Source organism: Physeter macrocephalus, chromosome 6, assembly GCF_002837175.3.
Source record: "Physeter macrocephalus isolate SW-GA chromosome 6, ASM283717v5, whole genome shotgun sequence".
NCBI lineage: Eukaryota > Metazoa > Chordata > Mammalia > Artiodactyla > Physeteridae > Physeter > Physeter macrocephalus.
In genome coordinates this window covers 99989635-100011626 of record NC_041219.1, presented here as the reverse complement: position 1 = coordinate 100011626, position 21992 = coordinate 99989635, and the positions used below count along the sequence as shown (strand labels likewise).

The following is a 21992-nucleotide window of genomic DNA, read 5'->3' as shown; positions in this document are numbered from 1 at the left end:
CAGAAAGAGAAAAACAAATATCGTATGCTAACACATATATATGGAATCTAAGAAAAAAAAAAAGGTCATGAAGAACCTAGGGGTAAGATGGGAATAAAGACACAGACCTACTAGAGAATGGACTTGAGGATATGGGGAGGGGGAATGGTAAGCTGTGACAAAGTGAGAGAGTGGCATGGACTTATATACACTACCAAATGTAAAATAGCTGGCTAGTTGGGAAGCAGCCGCATAGCACAGGGAGATCAGCTCGGTGCTGTGTGACCACCTAGAGGGGTGGGATAGGGAGGGAGGGAGGGAGGGAGATGTGAGATATGGGAACATACCTATATGTATAACTGATTCACTTTGTTTTAAAGCAGAAACTAAGACACCATTGTAAAGCAGTTATACTCCAATAAAGATGTTAAGAAAAAATAATATAAAAAAAAGGTTAATCAAAATATCTAAAGCAGAGGGAAGAAAATTCAAGGAGATAAGGGAGAAGTAGGCAGGAGAAAAACAGAGGGAATCAAATGAGAAAAAGCAAAAGTACACAAAAATGGTTAAGAAAAATTCATAGGGACAAAAGTATGTATATTGTTTTCATAAACAGGCATCTGCCTATCTTCATAACACTAAATATTCTTAAAGATTTACAAAGGGACTTTCTGTTCTTCTCTTATATCATATTCTAATGTATACCAATCTTTGGTATGGTGATAGATACAGATACCTAGGTATATAGGTATCTAGATAGGTAGGTAGAAGAAAGATAGATGATAGATGATTTATAGATAGATAGACAGCAGATTAAATGGATAGATAGAGAGCTAGATAGAGATAGAGCAACCAATGAACCATCTTCAAACGAACGTGCTCAAAAATCTACTGACTTCTAGGCCTTTTAGCTTACAGTTAAATCAAAATTTCTTTCATATTCCTAGTATTAGCAGCCATAGTAATTAAATACTTTGAAACTTCTTCTCTTAATAAAGTGACTCACCTTCTTAGTGAGCTACTTGTAAGTGAGGTAGTCATCTCTTTTCTATTAATCATTCTCATTTGTAAAGCATTAGATGTGATATAGACAGCAAAATCTCTCTAGTAATCCCAGCACTAGTGTAATTAGTGAAAATTCTAACAGGAGTCTGAGGTAGCTCTTTCTACTATTCAGGAGTATTGCTATATAAATATAAATGTGTATGTATATATGTATTACACATAGTACTATGAGAAAAATATTTTTATTAAATAACCTGTTCTAAAATACTGTAAATGAAGCCAATTACCAAAAAACAGTTATTCCAAAGGAAAATTATTACTTAATTATGAATACAGGTCAAATTAATAAATAATGTGAAAGCAAGAAAATAAGAATTTATAATAATATATTATTTTGGATTTTCATTAATGCTTACAGTAGAAATTAAGTTTTACTCTTTCTTATAATATGAGACTCAAACACTAGGCAACAAGCAATTTCTGAAGTAGCTCCATGTTCAAATACATGTTAAAAATGAAGATAAAATCTTTGCAGTTACAAAGACACACATAAAAACTGAGGGGTAAAAGCATTTTTATTCATTCAAAACTCATCAGAAGAAAACATATATATGTTAATACATATGCCCTAATATATAAATTTGGATCTAGCTGGTGAACTATTTTCTGTGTGCATATGCAAGTGGAAAGTTTTCTGAAATGAGATTCACAAAATTTTAGCAATAGTTATTTTTAAATGATTTGAGATTTTTGGATTAGTTGCACTCAATATTTATATTTTATTTAATCAACAAGTTAATACCATTTTTATAAGCATAAGAAATTTTGTAATATATCTCTTACCAGTAGCATTAAATGTATGATAGCCTGAAATTCTATAATTGTACAACAAATACTTCTGAGAAAACTAGTAAGAATAAAATAGACAATTCAGGAAATAAGTCATTCAAACAGGAGGAAACATAAAAACGTTTTAATTCAAGAAAATTTGAACAATTCTTTAGTTTTCTTTCCTAACTGTGAAATGACTGGAAAATATGATTATTTTCTCCACTGTCCAATATTTTTCTCATGGGTAAATTAGTGTTCAGATACAAATGCTACTGTAACATTTTTACCACCAAAATAGAAAAGAAGCATGCAAAATCCAACAATATGATACCATAACAAAAATAACCAACAGTTGCCCAGTAGCTGCATCAGCAAAAATGATACACTATGTAAAGCTTCATTTTATATTGCTCAGTATAATCACTTTAAATAGCAAACTTTCTATTTTTATGTACCATTTTATACTTATTACATAACATTAACATGTATAATTTCATTTATAAGTGAAGCAGATTACATTTTTTTTACATTCTATTCCCCTAATTTTAATCTCCAAATGACATTTTCTCTTTAGCTAATATTTTATTATGCACAGTTAAGGAAAACAGAAGAGGAAACATTATACCATAAGATAATAATAACAATAATAATAACAGCTAACATAATTCTTATGTTAGGGAAGCTTCTAGATGATTTTTGTGTAGTAACTCATTTAATACTCTCAACAGCCCTGGGAGATAACTATGATCATAGCCCATTTTACAGATGAGGAAACTGAGTGTCATATGAGTTTAAAAACTTGCCTAGGGTCCCATAGCTATTAAGTAGCAGGGTCATGGTTTACACCTAGGCAGCAGGACCTTATTTAGCTCATAAATTTAACCACTAAACTTTTTCATTACTACTGACAATGTAATAAGAATCATAGAAGATAACAATAAAATGTATTTCATGGTAGAGTCATATGTATTAAATTATACTCTGTACAATGGAATACTACTCAGCCATTAAAAAAGAATGAAAACTTTGCCATTTGCAATAACATGGATGGCCTTAGAGGATACTATGCTAAGTGAAATAAGTCAGACAGAGAAAGACATATACTGTATGATATTACTTATATGTGGAATCTAAAAAATACAACAAACTAGTGAATATAACAAAAAAGAAGCAGACTCATGGATATAGAGAACAAACTAGTGGTTACCAGTGATGAAAGGGGAGAGAGGAGCAATGCTGTGGTAGGGGAATAAGAGGTACAAACTATTTTGTATAAAATAAGCTACAAGGATATAGTACAATACAGGGAATACAGCCAATATTGTAAAATAATTATAAATGAAGTGCAATCTTTAAAAATTGTGAATCACTATATTGTACACCTCTAACTCATATAATATTGTATATCAACTATACTTCAATAAAAAATTAAAATGAATTATAACTCTATAATACATTTTCAAATCACATAGAAACCAGTCTAATCGTAACTGGTAAAATATTCAAATTACTAAAGGGTAATGAAAATTTTTCCTGATTGTTAGATATCATTGAAAAAATGCTGTAGTATAAAAAGCAACCCCTAAACTCCATATTCTTCTCCAAGAAATTGGCTTAAGGGTTCAATTCTATAACAAAATACTTTAGTTTCATAATTTTAGATTTCCACAAACATATAAATCTTCCATTCTATTAAGGCAATAATATAATTTTAGGAAAAGCAAAGAGGAAATGTTTATATGAAGCTGAAAATCATTCATTATAAATATCAAACAAAACATATAAAATGCCTATAAAGTTACACATTATTATTGAGAATAAAAAATCAAATAAATATTTTGAATACCAAAGTATTTTACTTTTTATCAATTTAATACGAATATCTGAGAAAAAGTGATAATTTAAAGTCATACTTATAATAGCCTTAAAATTCATAAAAGATAAATCTACCTGCCATCTTCATTACTTCGATAAAATACAAGAAAAGGATCTGATTTTCCAAAGAAATCCTTCTTGTCCAATTTGTTTGCACAAAATTGCATCAGAACAGCATCCTACAAACAAAATTAATAAAACAGCTCAAAACCTGGGTGAAAAATAACTAGAAACTGCAGATCACATGCAAGACTTGACAAGAAAACAAATGTTTCCATTTTAATACAAATGGCCAAATGTGGGAGAATTCCAGACAACATAAAATTGCTTTTAAAGGATTATAAGACTAAAAAATTGACTCCTGGAAGTTTTTGTTCTAGTCACAGAACTATTACTTATTAAAACCCTTCAACATTTCCTGCCCCAGAAAAGTGCTATTAAACTGGATAATTCTATGTACCCAATATTATAATACAATATCTCTATTTGTATCTTCAGTTATTCAGGTGCTTATTTTTAGAAATGTTTTGTTTTTTTCTTTTAATTTCCTAAGGAAATATTTATTAAGCATCTACTACGTATCTACCATGTATTACATGTTGAGATTCATTAGATGATTAGATGAAGCAAAAGACAGATCCAGACTGACAACACAGTTTGCTATCTAAAGGGGAAAAAAGGTTCCTTCTTAATTATATAAAAGTGTACCACAATTTCTAAATAGCTACATTTCAAAATAACATATTATATAGGGCTTGAAGTAAAGTAAAGCACTTTCATTTTCACCTGTAATTTAAATCACTTATTTGTATATTAATTATTTCGTCAAACCAATCATTTTTATCAATTTATAGACTCAAGCACTCATAACCTACATGATTTAGCTTAAAGGTAAACAAGATGTATCATAAATCAAGGAAGTTAAACATTATTCAATGATGATAAGCAATATTTAAAGGGTATAAATTGTATAGTAATTTAAAAATTAAAATCAGTATTTTAGATTTGTTTGTTTTTTTAACTGAAAGGAGATGTTAACAATTTTTGAAGCGGGTGGAGGGTCAAAGTAATTCACATTAAATCAAGAAGTCACAGTTTTAAATATTACTTGGTGAAAACGTTAATTCACCACTTCATTTTGCAGAGTTCAGAAATACTTATTAAGCATCTTCACATATATTAAAATGTCCTTAGGAGAAAGTGGTTTTCCAAGAACATGGGACAAAGACATTGTTCATTTTTTTTAAGTGCAAATGTTTTTTATTGTTCTTGCCACAGAAATAAGTCACTCCTTTAAGACATTTTTCCAAAGCACCTAAAACAAAACACAAATTACCAAAAAACATTCTGATGTACTTAAAATACATAGTAGAATCCTGAAATGTGTATATTTCAAATAAATGCTGACTAAAACTTCAAAGAGACTAAATATTATTAAAACATGAATTTTCATACGATCACTGGTAAATGTAACACCAAATTGTAGTTTTTCAAATTATATTTCATAAGGCTTGCAAAATGAATAACTGACTCAACAGAAAAAATTTCTTTCAATGCAACAAATGATATAAACTTGGGGAAAATATTTTTTGTAATTACTCAGGGTAATAACTTAGGAAAGATTCCACCTATATCAAGCACAAAACAAGTCTAATTTCTGGGGAAAAAACAAGCATTTACTACTTCTAGAAATACACAAGCATCATTACAGTTGTTTTTTTTTAACTCTTATGCTTAATGCCACCCTGAGATAATTTTAAGACCTTTCTTTAATACTTCACACCAGTGTAACAAACTTCCTATTGAAGAAATCCACTTAAATGTTCAGAGGCATTTCTAACAAGTTCAAATCAAACTTGCTTCTCCAGTAATTTTTCCCAACTCAATGAGTGACTCATCATCCACCCAAAGTGCTCAAGGAAGTTGTGCTTGACTCTTCCCTTTCCTGACCTTTTATCCAATCCATTATCAAGTTGCATAATTCTATCTCTAAAAAATTTCTCAAATCTTCAATCCAGCTACACAGGCAGCACCTTAGTCCAAGCCAACCTCTTCTCTCACCTGGACATGCACATTAGCATTTATTCCTTTCTCCCTCTTCCACCTATCCAATCCATAGATCCACCTTCTTGGACCTATCCAATCGATTCTCCATTCAGCAGAGAGAGTAATGGACTTAAAACATCAAATAAATTAATTTTGTTCAAAACTTAAAATTACTCAAGGCTTTCCCTTGCATTTAGGATAAACACAGAATCTTTAACATTGTCTACAAAAGCCCAACACCAAACAAGCTCTGAGCGGCCTTTTCCACCTTTATCTGGCAAAGTTTTATCTCAATCATTCCCCCACTCCCATCCCCTTGCTAACTAACACACACCAGACACACTCTTTCCCTCTTTGGGCCCTATACAAGCTGTGTGCTCTGCTGGAAATCTTACCCTTTGGCTGACAAACCATTACTTGGGTCTAAGCTAAAATGGAATTTTCTCAAAGAGTCCCAAAGTTACCTCCACCCAATATAAATTATGATTCTCCATGGTACTCTCTCATATTTATCACTTAGAACACATCATGAAATATTTACCTATACAGTCATCTGATTAATGTCCGGCTTTTCCACAAACTACATGTTTATTAGAGAAAAGGACAAGGGTTGCTTGCTGTTGTTTTTTCTTGCCATTGTATTCCAAGCTTCCTTTCCAGGGACTAGCACGTTATACTTTTTTTGAATATTTTTGAATCAAACAATCAGAATGAAAAATATTCTTTGTGGATAATTTCAAGCTACCTTAAAAATACTGAGTGAAGAAACATTTCCAATAGGACTTCAAAATTACTTTAATTCTTACTCTAGAATTTGACAAGATATATCACAAAAGTTGCATTTGAAACAAACTATGGTTGAGATAATTAGGATTACCACACTGAAAATAAACATTTGTATAAATTTATAATTTACCCACTTCTCAAATATGGCCCATTTTTAATTCTGCAAAGTAACCATAAGGAGGAGGCAATACTGTTGTCTATTAAGTGTGCAATAGCATTAATGTCTAAGAAAGCAATGTACATACCTTAATTTAAAAATACTCAATTGCTAAAAATGCTAACTATCATTTGAGCCTTCAGTGAGTCACAATCTTTTTGTTGGTGGAGTCTTGCCTCGATGTTGATGGCTGCTGACTGATCAGGGTGGTGGTTGTTGAAGGTTGGGGTGGCTGTAGCAATTTCTTAAAATAAGACAACAATGAAATTTGCCCCATCAATTGACTTGCCCTTTCAGGATTGATTTCTCTGTAGCATGCAATGCTGTTTGATAGCATTTTACCCGTAGTTAGAACTTCTTTCAAAATCAGAGTCGACCCACTCAAACCTTGCTGTGGCTTTGTCAACTATGCTTATGTAATACTCTAAATCCTTTGTTGTCCTTTCAACAATCTTCACAACATCTTCACCAGTAGATTCCATCTCAAGAAACCACTTTCATTGCTCATCCATAAGATGCAACCTGTCATCCGTTTAAGTCTTATCATGAGATTGCAGCAATTCAGTCACATCTTCAGGCTCCACTTCCTATTCTAATTCTATTGCCATTTCCATAACATCAGCAGTTACTTCCTCCACTGGAGTCTTAAGCCCCTCAAAGTCATCCGTGAGGGTTGGAATCAACTTCTTCCAAAATCCTGTTAATGCCGATATTTGGGCTTCTCCCCACGAATGTTCTTAATGTCATCTAGAAGGGTGAATCCTTTCCAGAAGGTTTTCAATTGACATTGCCCAGATCCATCAGAGGAATCACTATCTGTGGCAGCTGTGGCTTTAGGAAATGTATTATTTCTCAAATAACAAGACTTGAAAGTCGAACTTACTCCTTGAGCCTCGGGTTGAAGAATGAGTGTTGTGTTAGCAAGCATGAAAGCAACATCAATCTTGTACATCTCCATCAGAGCTCTTGTGTGACCAGATGCATTGTCAATGAGCAATAATATTTTGGGTTTTGTTTTGTTTTGTTTATTTAACTTATTTTTGTATTGGAATATAATTGCTTTGCAATGTTGTGTTAGTTTCTGCTGTATAGTAAAGTGAATCAACTATATGTATACCTATATCCCATCCCTCTTGGACCTCCCTCCCATCCCCAACCCCCATCCCACCCATCTAGGTCATCACAGAGCACCGAGCTGAGCTTCCTGTGCTTTACAGCATGTTCTAACTAGCTATCTATTTTACACATGGTAGTGCATATATGTTAATCTTAGTCTCCCAATTCGTTCCATCCTCCCCTTCCCCCCATGTCCACATGTCTGTTCTCTACATCTATTTCTCTGTCCCTGCCCTACAAATAGGTTCAGCTGTACCATTTTTCTAGATTCTACATATATGTGTTGATATATGATATTTGGTTTTTATCCTGGCTTACTTCACTCTGTATGACAGACTCTAGGTCCATCCCATCTATGTCTCTACAAATGACCTGATTTTGTTCCTTTTTATGGTTGAGTAATATTCCATTGTATATATATGCCACATCTTCTTTACCCATTCATCTATTGTTGGACATTTAGGTTGTTTCCATGTCCTGGCTATTGTAAATAGTGTTGCAGTGAACACTGGGGTAGATGTCTCTATTTGAATTATGGTTTTCTCAGAGTATATGCCCAATAGTGGGATTGCTGTGTCATATGGTAGTTCTATTTTTAGGTTTTTTTTTTTTTTTTTTTTTTTGCAGGCTCAGCGGCCATGGCTCACGGGCCCAGCCGCTCTGTGGCACGCGGGATCCTCCCAGACTGGGGCGCGAACCCGGTTCCCCCGCATCGGCAGGCGGACGCGCAACTGCTGCGCCACCAGGGAAGCCCATTTTTAGTTTTTTAAGGAACCTCCATACTGTTCTCCATAGTGGCTGTATCAATTTACATTCCCACCAAAAGTGTAAGAGGGTTCCCTTTTCTCCACACCCTCTCCAGCATTTATTACTTCTAGATTTTTTGATGATGGCCATTCTGACTGGTGTGAGGTAATACCTTACTGTAGTTTTGATTTGCATTTCTCTAATAATCAGTGATGAGCATCTTTTCATGTTCCCCTTGGCCATCTGTATGCCTTCTTTGGTGAAATGTCTATTTAGGTCTTCCGCCTAATTTTTAATTGGGTTGTTTTTATGACATTGAGCTCCACAAGCTGTCTGTATAGTTTGGAGATTAATCCTTTGTCTGTTGCTTTGTTTGCAAATATTTTCTCCCACTCTGAGGGTTGCCTTTTCGTCTTGTTTATGGCTTCCTTTTCTGTGCAAAAGCTTTAAAGTTTAATTAGGTCCCATTTGTTTTTGTTTTTATTTTCATTACTCTAGGAGGTGGATCAAAAAAGATCTTGCTGTGGTTTATGTCAAAGAGTGATTTTCCTCTAAGTGTTTTATAGTGTCCAGTCCTACATTTAGGTCTTTAATCAATTTTGAGTTTACTTTTGTGTATGCTGTTAGTGTTCTAATTTCATTCTTTTACATGTAGCTGTCCACTTTTCCTAGCACTGCTTATTAAAGAGGCTGTCTTTTCTCCATTGTATGTTCTTGCCTCCTTTGTCATAAATTAGGTGACCATACGTGCGTGGGTTTATCTCTGGGCTTTCTATCCTGTACCATTGACCTATATTTCTGTTATTGTGCCAGTACCATACTGTCTTGATTACTGTAGCTTTGTAGTAATATTTTTAAAGGAATCATTTTTCTCTGAGCAGTTGGTCTCACCAGTGGGCTTAAAATATTCAGTAAACCATGCTGTAAACATGTGATATCATCCAGGTTTTGTTGTTCCATTTATACAGCACAGGCAGAGCAAATTTAGCATAATTCTTAGCAGCCCAAGGATTTTCTAAATGGTAAATCAACACTGGCTTCATCTTAAAGTCACTAGCTGCAAGACAAGAGAGTCTGCCTGCCCTTTGAAACTTTGAAGCAAGGCTCTGATTTCTCCTCTCTAGCTATGAAAGTCCTAATTTGAGTCTCCTTCCAATATAAGGCTATTTCATGTACATTGAAAATCTGTTATTTAGTGCAGTGACCTTCACTAATTATCTTAGCACATCTGGATAACTTGCTGCAACTTCTCTATATATAAGCACCTGCTGATTCACCTGTACTACTTTTATGTTATGGACAGAGTTTCTTTCCTTAAACCTGATGAACCAACCTCTGCTAGCTTTGAAATATTCTTCTGCATTTTCCTTACCTCTCTTAGCCTTCATAGGATTTAAGAGAGTTAGGGTCCTCCTCTGGATTAGGCTTTGGCTTAAGGGAATGTTGTGGCTGGTTTGATCTTCTATCCAGACCACTACAACTTTCTCCATATCAGCAATAAGGATGTTTTGCTTTCTTATCATATGTGTGTCCACTGGAGTAGAATGTGAAATTTTCTTCAAGAACTTTTCCTTTGTCTTCACAACCATGACTAACTGTTTGGCCCAAGAGGCCTAGCTTTCAGCCTATCTCAGCTTGGCTTTCGACATGCATTTCTCAGTAAGCTTAATCATTTCTAGCTTTTGATTTAAAGTGAGAGATGTGTGAATCTTCCTTTCACTTAAATGCTTAGAGACCATTATAGAGATATTAATTGGCCTAATTTCTATATTGTTGCATTTCAGAGAATAAGGATGTCTGAGCAGATGGAAAGAGACAGGGGAATGGCCAGTTGATGGAACAATAAGCATACACACATTTATTAATTTTGTGGTGCCCAAAAACAATTGCAATAGTAACATCAAAGATCACTGATCACAGATCACTGTAACAAATGTAATAATGAAAAAATTTGATAGTGTACAAAAATTAGCAAAATGTGACACAGAGACTAGAAGTGAGCAATGCTGATGGAAAAATGGTGCTGATAGGCTTGTTCACCAGAGGGCTGCCACAGGCCTTCAATTTGTAAAAAATGCAATATATGTGAAGCACAATAAAATGAGGTATGCCTGTATAAAGACTTTTAGCTGTTGACAAATGCAGAAATTAAAGCTCCAAAAAATTTCACTCAGCTGAATAGTGAAAGACATAATACTGAAATTTAGGTGTCCTGATTCCAAAGTTTATGCTGTAGCTAACAAATGGTAATATGTTTTCAAGAAAATAAGTGTCAGTTTGTATAATGTCAAATTGAAATAAAATTACTTCATTCCAAATTCTAAGTGATAATGCCTGATACTTTTAAAGTACCATAAAATGCACATTTAAAAGGCATTGTCTGAAGTTAACTATGATCATTGCTTTGAACACACTTGTTTCTTCTAATATACTAGCATAATAATATTATTTCAATGATTATTTTAATGATGCTGATTATCAGTGTCCGTAGCTAAGAATCAGAATGTAGGATACATAAGTGAAGTTAGATCAAGATTCTAAACAATTTAAAAATATTAGATATATAATTTCTAAGTGTGAGAAATATGTAAATAATATTAATACTATTAATAAGTAATATTAAAAGATAATTCCAGATGTTTTCAAAGATTTATTAGTATAAAGAATAGTGAAAATGCCTCTGGATCACTAAGTAACATATTCTACTTCATTTGCATGGAAGCTTTATAATTTTCTTGTACCTCCAGGCAAAACAACAGAATTGAAAGCAGAAGATGTTTAAGATGCAGCCTGGCAATACTCAATCTATGACCTTGATATCTTGGTTCTATTTTGAATTAGAACTCATAATAATTACTTTATTAGCATATTTATACAAAATAATTTTAATATCAAGATTTTGACAAAATAGCATGTTAATGTCACAATAAAGAACATGCATCTTATTGACCTTGAACTTCTTTTTCTCTTTCCTCCCTCATTATACAAACACAGATTACCATATACATATACAAATTCAGAGACGAGAAGTATGAATGATGATTAGATCAGCAAATCACAACTAAAAATAGCAGTTTTCTAAGATTAATGAATATGCACTCTATGTCATTATACTCTTAGTTGGAGCGGTAGCTGGTTATTTCTACAAATGTGGGCTTCCCAAGCTAAGAAAACATGAGACCATATATGAATATTGAATTTATTCAATTAGAAATACAGAAAAACAAGCATGTTATGCAAAATGTTTACAGTCAAGTGACTAGAAATATTCCTTCAGGATCACAAATAAAATCTTCAAATATTTGCAAGAACTGAATTGGTTGATACAATTGACAATTCCTTATATTAATGCCCCCACAAATGATATTACCATTAGGTTTTACTTTAATAATTTCTATTCATTAAAAAGACTGTTAAAATAACTGATTATCCTACTTGGACTATAGAATGTAGTCTCTCTGGTTAAAGTACTAAGTATCTAAAATGATATTTTATGAATTTAGAATTATATAATGTAGTTTTAATTATTTTTTGCTAAAACTCAAGAAAAACTCAAGAAAAATAATTTAAGTATAGTTTGAGAATTATCATTTCAAAGAAGTATTGGAAATACTTTTTCATCCAAAGAAATATTTACTTACTCTGCAACAGTTTAATTCCTCTGCTGTAAGGATGATTGTACCACATTTCTTCCCTGGAATTCCTCTAAAACAACAAAAAGCATACTTAAATACAATGATATTTTATATTAATAGTATATAATATAAATGAATATTAAATATACATTTTATTTTTATATAACCAAACAAAAAGCATACTACTAATAAGTGTACTCTAACAAAATATATTCCTAGTTTCAAATTTGAGTTTATCCTATAGATACACATTTATTGATAAAGCTAAACTTTGAGCACTTTCAACATGTCAGTCCTTTGCCCAAGAATCTTCAATAGCTTCACACTATCATATATAATTAATATAATATAATGTAGTATATATAATATAAAATATTCTCCCATGACTTCTAAGATTTCTATTATGTGATTAAAACGTATTACTAATCTTGGTTTTCAATACTTCTTTCTTCTTTTATCAACATGGTTATTTAGTTGGGCTTATTTTTGCTCTGTGCCAATTCCCACACCCTGGCATACCATAGTGTGTTAAATTCTTCCCTATTCTGCCCCAAACTTTCTACATCCCCAGAGGAAGTTTTACTTGTTCCAGGAAACCTTATCCCAGTCAACCTCACACGAAACATGGCCTTCTCTTGTGCTCCTATTGCACTTAAAGTCAGTACCACAGGTTTAGCATTTAATTATTGCTAAGTTGTTACAAGCACATATTTTTTACCCTTCTTTCCCCAAGTTGATTATAAACTCTATAAGGGCAAAATTCATGTTATAAACCTCTTGTAAACAGACATTTAAATATCTATACATAACAGGCACTCAATATATTAGGAAAACATATAATATATAAACAAAATTAAGCAGAGCAAAACTTCCACCCAATTTTCTTTCTAAACGTCTGTGCAATATTTTTGTTCATATAGCTTGCAGCTGACACCAAGAGCAAAGTGCACTAGGATAATGCAAAGTATGTGCATGGTTTCCTGCTTTACCTGAGGGAATACAGAGACAAGTCCATGAGAATCTTCCAAAGAGTAATCCTAATGCTCTAAAGGTATACTTCATGCTTCTTTTGTCCTATCACTAATCATAGCTCGGACTCTTCTGTTTTTCCTAGGAACTACAAACTGTGGAATTAGAGGCAAACAAGTGTTTTTGTCCTCAAGAATATGATTCAACTCCAATAATCTATGCCAGTTTGTATGTGACATTTTCTCCAGGTCTTTATGACTAAGAGATCAATTAATTTATCTTTGCATGCTTTTTCATAGAATATTAAACACATTTTTTAATGCAAGACAAAATTTAATAAGTGGATAAGCATTTAGTAGACTGGTCACAATAAAAAAGAAGATTCTTACTGAAATAACAGTGGGGTGCAATTTTACATGTATTAAGTTATCAGTCATTGAACGAGATGATGCTCTCCAGTACTGGTTGTGTTGGGAGAACTTGCATATGCTCCAACTGCAGGTGGCAATGCAGATAATAACTGTCATTTGAAGAAAATACACACATCATTTTTAGCGTCCCCCCATTGTCAGTAATCAGTTAATTTTTCTAATCCAGCTGTACTTTCTTCTTCTTTTTTTCTATTTGTGAATCACAAGATTTATACTCTCAGCATTACAGCAAGCTAAAACACCCTGAATGAGCATCTACATGAAAATAATTTAAAATGCTGAATAAAATTTGCAAAAAGTATTTATAAATGCTCTGATAACCTGGCAATAAAAGGACCAATTAGAAACTGAAGACGGAAAGCCAGAAAGACAAACAGAGGTAAACCCTGGAGAGTTTAATCTTGGCCTTTTTTTTTTTAATAGGTTTTTATTGGAGTATAATTCTTCACAATACTGTGTTAGTTTCTGTTGTAGAACAAAGTGAATCAGCCATATGGATATATATATCCTCATAACCCCTCCCTCCTGACCTCCCTCCCACCATCCCTATCCCACATCTCTAGGTCATTGCAAAGCACCAAGCTGATCTCCCTGTGCTATGCTGCTGCTTCCCACTAGCTAACCATTTTACATTCAGTAGTGTATATATGTCAATGCTACTCTTGGTAGTGTATATATGTCAATGCTACTCTCACTTCACTGAAGCTTCACGCTCCACCTACTGTGTTCCCAAGTTCTTTCTCTATGTCTACATCTTTATTCCTGCCCTGCCACTAGGTTCATCAGTACTATTTTTATTTTTTTAGATTCTATATATATGTGTGTTAGCATACAGTACTTGTTTTTCTCTTTCTGACTTCACTCTGTATGACAGACTCTAGGTCCATCCACCTCACTACAAATAACTCAATTTCGTTTATTTTTATGGCTGAGTAACTCACTACAAATAACTCAATTTCTTTTCTTTTCATGGCTGAGTAATATTCCATTGTATATATGTGTCACATCTTCCTTATCCATTCATCTGTTGATGGACAATTAGGTTGCTTCCATGTCCTAGCTATTGTAAATAGAGCTGCAGTGAACATTGTGGTACATGTCCCTCTTTGAATTATTGTTTTCTCATGGTATATGCCCAGTAGTGGGATTGCTGGATCATATGGTAGTTCTATTTTTAGTTTTTTAAGGAACTTCCATACTGTTCTCCATAGTGGTTGTATTAATTTATGGATCCTTAGAGCATAAAAATGAGAGACCAAAAAAAAAAAAGCTGAGGGAGTACTCACAAGGTGGAGAATTCAATAAATAAACAACTCATAACATAAAGCTTAGATAACAATGACTATATTGCCTGAATGTAGCATAAATTAGATATAAACATTTACTTTGGAGCGACCCACAAAATAAATCCATGCCTTAAAATGTGGTGATTAATGAAAGAGAAAAAATGTCTTCTAATAATTCAGACCTTAACCAGGCTTGCTGCCTTAATTTTAACTACCTGGGTAATTACAAACTTCAAACCAAGAATTCAGTTTAATTCAAGTGATCACAGTTAGTTGGTAAGTACAAAATCTCTCTGGAAGAATTTGCCTTCAAACTACATCTCAAAATACTATCACATTAAAAGTTTAAAAATATGTATGAGCTCATTCTAAAATATCTCAAAACCCTAAAGAAAAAATGTACCATGTATTAAAGTCTCCAGGAAAAGCAGGCTGCAGAATCTAACACAGACTTAGAAACCTAAAAATATTATGCATAATGTCCACAATGTAAGTATGCATAATATACATAATATAGAGAAGAATGGAAATATGAGGAACTAGCAAAGAACTATAAAATAATCAAGAATATATGGAGAAAAAATAGGACTTCTAGAAATAATATAGAGACTATAGATGGATTTAACAGCAGATTATACACAGCAGAAGAATTAGTTAACTGAAAGATGGATATAAAGAATTTATCACTAATGCAGCATGGAGAGGCTGATACGGGAAAAATTGCAAAGAGGTTTAATGACATGGAGGGAAAAGGTAAAAGTTTTAATGTACATCTAAACAGAGGTCCAGAAGGAGAAGAAAAAATGAATAGAGGAGATGCAATATTTGAAGAGAGAATGGCCAGGAAACTGCTAGAACTGTTGAGAAACATCAATTTCCACATTCAAAAAGTCCAATGAATTTCAAGCAGCATAAATAAAAGTACATTTATATCTATACACATATTAAGGACATGTGAAAATACCAGAGTTAAAATGGCATATCTTCAAAGGAGCCAGAGAGAAAAGACAGATGACCTACAACGATAAGAATGTTAAATTAAGAGCTGACTACTCAGAAGGAACATTGGAAGCTACAAGACAATTGAAAAAATATGTTGAATGGTTTTGAAAGAAAATAACTATCACTCTAGGATTTTATATAGTATATCTCTTTTAAAAACAAGTATGAACTACAGGTATTTTTAAATAAAATAGAATTGAGTGAATTTACAGCCAAGCACATTTTCTTGAGGAATTTCTAAAGGATGGACTTCAAACTGAAGGAGAATGGTCAAACATGAGATGAATGAAAAAACAATAAGGGAAGTGGTAAATATGAAAAACCTTAATAAATATTGACTTAAAATCTTAATGAATATTATTGATAAGAAAATCAATAATAGTAATGTTAAAAACTAAAATAACAAATACAAAAGATAATGATAGCATTGGTCAGGAGGGTGTGAATTTAAGTTAAAATCTTCTGATGTTCTTGTATTATTCAGGAAGAAAATAAAAGATTCTTTAAAGTAAATAGAATTTGATAAATTAAGTAAATATGTTAGAAATTCCTAGGAAATTACAATTTTTAAGGACTTTGTAATCTAAAGGTTAGAAAAGAAAGATTGTGAAATGGTGTTTTAAAAATATAACCAATTCAAAAGAAACTGAAGAAAAAAAAGTGTGAAGCATATAAGAAGCACTAAATAAGTGATCGAAATAAATCCAGAGCAACACTTACAAAAGTACATGTTAATGAACTAAATGCTACAAATTAGAAACAAAGACTGTCATTCTGTATAAAAAATAAAATTCATACATAGCTATTTACAACAGACATTAGACTTTAAGAATTTAGAATATTCAAAAGAAAAGAATGGAAAGATACACTAAAGGAATTAAAAAAAAAAAAAACTAACGCTAATGAAAACCAGTGTACCTACATTAATAGCAAACATGTAAATTTTAAATTTAAAAAAGATTGCCAGAAATTGTTACTGTGTAATAATAAAAGGTTCAATTAATTAGGAAGATACAATAATCTCAATACTGTATGCATCTAACATTATAGTTCCAAAATATATAAAGAACTGACCATACAACAAAAGGACAGATACATCATTATGTTGAGCAATTTTAACCTGGTAAGTACCACATTGGTCAGTGATCAATGTTAACAATCACCAGTGATAAGTCACGTTGATATCATGTACCACTGATATGATGTAATAAGAAGGGCATTTTACCACTGTAGTCTTCCCCTCCAAACCTGTAACACCAATCTAAGCATGAGAAAAATACCAAACAACCCCAATTTGAAGAACATTCTAAAAAATATCTGACTAGTACTTCTCAAAACTGCCAAAGTCATCCAAATCATGGAAGGACTTAAAAATTGTCACATAACAGAGAATACTAGAAGATAGGATGTCTAAATGCAAAGAGGTATCCTGAAGTGAATTCTGATATAGAAAAATGACATTAGTGGAAAAACAAGTGAAATTCAAGTAAAGTCTGCAGTTTAGTAGTCATATCAACATTGTTATACTAGTTGTTTCAAATACACCATGTTAACGTAAGATATTAATGTTAGAGGAAACTGGGTGAGGGATATACAAAATTCTCTGTAGTATTTTCACAATTTTTCTGTAAATCTAAAGTTCTTATTAAAAACAAGGCAAGGCAAAAAAAGACAAAGATAAGCTGAGTAACTATTATAGGTTAAAAGAGACTAAAAATTAGGACAACTAAATTCAATGTAAAATTTTTGATTAAGTTTTAGACTGCGGATATAGAGCTATAAAAATTGGGACAACTGTTGAAATTTGAATATGGAGGGTGGATTAGATAACTTCATTGTTTCATTGTAAAGTTTCCTGATTTTGATTATCATACTGTGATTCTGCAAGAGAACATCCTTTTTTTTTTTTACTTGCAGTAAGCAGGCCTCTCACTGTTGTGGCCTCTCCCATCATGGAGCACAGGCTCTGGACGCGCAGGCTCAGAAGCCATGGCTCATGGGCCCAGCCGCTCCGGGGCATGTGGGATCCTCCCAGACCGGGGCACGAACCCATGTCCCCTGCATCAGCAGGCGAACTCTCAACCACTGTGCCACCAGGGAAGCCCCAAGAACATCCTTTTTAAGAAATACACACTCATTTTGTTTATGGTTTCCTTTGCTGTTCAAAAGCTTTAAGTTTAATTAGGTCCCATTTGTTTACTTTTATTTTCATTACTCTAGGACAGGGGTCTCCAACCCCCAGGCTGCGGGCTGGTACTGGTCCGCAGCCTGGTAGGAACTGGGCCCCACAGCAAGGGGTGAGCAGTGGGTGAGAGAGTGAAGCTTCATCTGCCCTACCCATCGCTCCCCATTGCTTGATTAGAGCATGAACCATCCCCCCCCACCATCCATGGAAAAACTGTCTTCCAGGAAACCGGAATCTGGTGCCAAAAAGGTTGGGGACGGCTGCTCTAAGAGATGGATCAAAGAAAGAAAACGAAGTGACTGACAAGAGATTAATCTCCAAATATGCAAACAGCTCATGCAGCTCAATATCAAATAAACAAACAGCCCAATCAAAATTGGGTGGAAGATCTAGACATTTCTCCAAAGAATACATACAGATGGCCAAAAAGCACATGAAAAGATGCTCTACATCACTAATTATTACAGAAATGCAAATCAAAATTACAGTGAGGTATCACCTCACACCAGTTAGAATGGTCACCACCAAAAAATCTATAAACAATAAATGCGGGCTTCCCTGGTGGTACAGTGGTTGAGAGTCCGCCTGCCAATGCAGGGGACACGGGTTCATGCCCCAGTCCGGGAAGATCCCACATGCCGCGGAGCGGCTCGGCCCATGATCCATGGCTGCTGAGCCTGCGTGTCCAGAGCCTGTGCTCTGCAACGGAAGAGGACACAAAAGTGAGAGGCCTGTGTACCACAAAACAAACAAAAACAATGAATGCTAGAGAGGGTGTGGAGAAAAGGGAACCCTCTTACACTGTTGGTAGGAATGCAAATTTGTAGGGTCACTATGGAGAACAGTATGGAGGTTCCTTAGAAAAGTAAAAATAGAGCTACCATATGATCCAAAAATACCAGTCCTTGGGCATATATCTGGAGAAGACCATAATTTGAAAAGATACATGCACCCCAATGTTTATTGCAGCACTATTTACAATAATCAAGACATGGAAGCAACCTAAATGTCCATCAATGGATGAGTGGATAAAGAAGATATGGTACATATATACAGTGGAATATTAGCCATAAAAAAGAATGAAATAATGCCATTTGCAGCACCATGGATGGACCTAGAGGTTGTCATACTGAGAGAAGTAGGTCAGACAAAGACAAATATCATAATATTGCCTATATGTGGAACATAAAAAAATGGTACAAATGGACTTATTTATAAAACAGAAAGAGTCACAGATGTAGAAAAAAGCATATGGTTACCAAGGGGTAAAAAGATGGGAGGGATAAATTGGTAGATTGGGATTGACATATGCACACTACTGTATATATAACACAACTATTAAGAACCTACTCTATAGCACAGGGAACTCTACTCAATACTCTGTAATGGAAATGTATATGGGAAAAAAATATAAAAAAGAATGGATATATATATATATATATTTAACTGATTCACTTTGCTGTACAGCAGAAACTAACACAACATTGTAAATCAACTACACTCCAAAAAAAATTAATGTTAAAAAAAGAAATACACACTCAAGTATTTAGAGGAAAGGGAGCACAATGTCTCCAATAACGTTTCCAAATTACTCTCAGTTCTGAAAAAATATATAAAACTGGAATATGAGAGTGGTGGATGAGAGGGAGGGAAGTGGGAAAGAAAATGATAAAGCAATATGACAGAAAAGTGCAGATTGAAGATGGCGGAAGAGTAAGATGCGGAGATCACCTTCCTCCTCACAGATACATCAGAAATACAGCTACACGTGGAACTTCTCCTATAGAACACCCACCGAACACTGGCAGAAGACCTCAGAACACACAAAAGGCAAGAAACACCCCCACGTACCTGGGTAGGGCAAAAGAAAAAAGAATAAACAGAGACAAAGAATAGGGACGGGACCTGCACCAGTGGGAGAGAGCCATGAAGGAGGAAAGGTTCCCACACACTAGAAGCCCCTTCGTGGGCGGAGACTGCGGGTGGCGGAGGGGGAAGCTCCGGAGCCTCGGAGGAGAGCGCAGCAGCGGGGTGTGGAGGGAAAAGCGGAGAGATTCCCGCACAGAGGATAGGTGCCGACCTGCACTCACCAGCCCGAGAGGCGTGTCTGCTCACCCGCCTGGGCGGGTGGGGACTGGGAGCTGAGCCTCGGGCTTCGGTAAGATCCCAGGGAGAGGACTGGGGTAGGCGGTGTGAACACAGCCTGAAGGGGTTAGTGCACCACGGCTAGCCGGGAGGGAGTCCAGTTGAAGTCTGGAGCTGCTGAAGAGACAGGAGACTTTTTTATGCCTCTTTGCTTCCTGGGGCGTGAGGAGAGGGCATTAAGGGCACCGCGTAAAGGAGCTCCAGAAATGGGCGCGAGCCGCGGCTGTCTGCACGGAGAGCAGAGACGGGCGTGGAATGCTAGGGTTGCTGCTGCCGCCACCAAGAGGCCTGTGTGCGAGCACAGGTCACTCTCCACAGCGCCCCACCTGGGAGCTCGTGCAACCCGCCACTGCCGAGGTCCCGGGATCCAGGGAGAGCTTCCCCGGGAGAACGCGTGGCGCGCCTCGGGCCAGTGCAGCGTCACACCGGCCTCTGCCGCCGCAGGCTCGCCCCGCATCCGTGCCCCTCCCTCCCCCTGGCCTGTGCCAGAGCCCCCGAATAACCTGCTCCTTTAACCGCGTCCTGTGTGAGAGAAGGGCAGATGCCCTCGGACGACCTACACGCAGAGGCGGGGCCAAGTCCAAAGTTGAACCCCAGGAGCTGTGCGAACAAAGAGGAGAGGGGGAGGTCTCTCCCAGCAGCCTCAGAAGCAGCGGGTTAAAGCTCCACAATCAACTTAGTGCCCTGCATCTGTGGAAACCCTGAATAGACAGCGAAATATCCCAAGTTGAGGAGGTGGACTTTGGGAGCAAGATATACTATTATTTTCCCCTTTTTTCTTTTTCTGAGTGTGTATGTGTGTGCTGCTGTGTGAGTTTTTGACTGTATAGCTTTGTTTCCACCATTTGTCCTAGGGTTAGACAAACCCGTTTTTTGTTTTTTTTTTTAATAGAAATTTTTCTTCTTAATCATTATTTTTTATTTTAATAATTATACTTTATCCTACTTTATTTTGCCTTCTCCCTTTCTTTCTTCCTTTCTTCCCTCCTTCCCTACTTTCTTCCTTCCTTCCTCCCTTCTTTCCTCCCTTCCTTCCTTCCTTTCTTCCTCCCTTCCTTCCTCCCTTTCTTCCTCCCTGTAAAGATAAAGGGAAAAAACCTTTCCTAATTCCTTCCTCTCCTCCTTCCTTCCTTCCTTTCTTGCTTTCTTCCTTCCTTAATTTCTTCCTTCCTTTCTTCCTTCCTTCCTTTCTTCGTTCCTCCCTTCCTATCTTTCTTCCTTCCTTCCCTCCCTCCCTCCTTCCTTCCTTCCTTTTCTTTAAATTCTATTTTTTCTCCCTTTTATTTTGAGCTGTGTGGATTAAAGGCTCTTGGCGCTCCAGCCAGGTGTCAGGGCTGTGTCTCTGAGGTGGGAGAACCAACCTCAGGACACTGGTCCACAAGAGACCTCCCAGTTCCAGGCAATATCAAAGGGTGAAAATCTCACAGAAATCTCCATCTTAACAACAAGACCCAGCTTCACTCAAGGACCAGCAACGAACAGTGCTGGACACCCTATCCCCAACAAAGAGCAAGACAGGTCTACAGCCCCATCCATTAGCAGACAGGGTGGCTAAAATCATAATAAGGCTACCAACATCCCCAAACACACCACCAGATGTGGACCTGCCCACCACAAAGACAAGATCCAGCCTCATCCACCAGAACAGAGGCACTAGTCCCCCCAAACAGGAAACGTACTCAACCCACTGAACCAACCTTAGCCACTGGGGACAGCCACCAAAAACAGCAGGAACAACGAACCTGCAGCCTGCAAAAAGGAGACCCCAAACACAGTAAGATAAGCAAAATGAGAAGA

The 21992-nt window shown here is 35.5% G+C and overlaps 1 protein-coding gene across 2 annotated transcripts in view; it reads right to left on the bottom strand.

Annotated features, from left to right (window-relative positions):
• Positions 1-21992, bottom strand: part of CPNE8 (copine 8) — a 321663-nt gene that overhangs the window by 128559 nt on the left and 171112 nt on the right. For both annotated transcript variants that reach the window (XM_024122759.3, XM_024122760.3), the window contains exons 7-8: positions 12184-12247; positions 3766-3869 (exon numbers count right to left, since the gene is read on the bottom strand). In XM_024122759.3, the coding sequence (XP_023978527.2) occupies positions 3766-3869; positions 12184-12247 (168 nt within the window). The remainder of the gene's footprint in view (positions 1-3765; positions 3870-12183; positions 12248-21992) is intronic.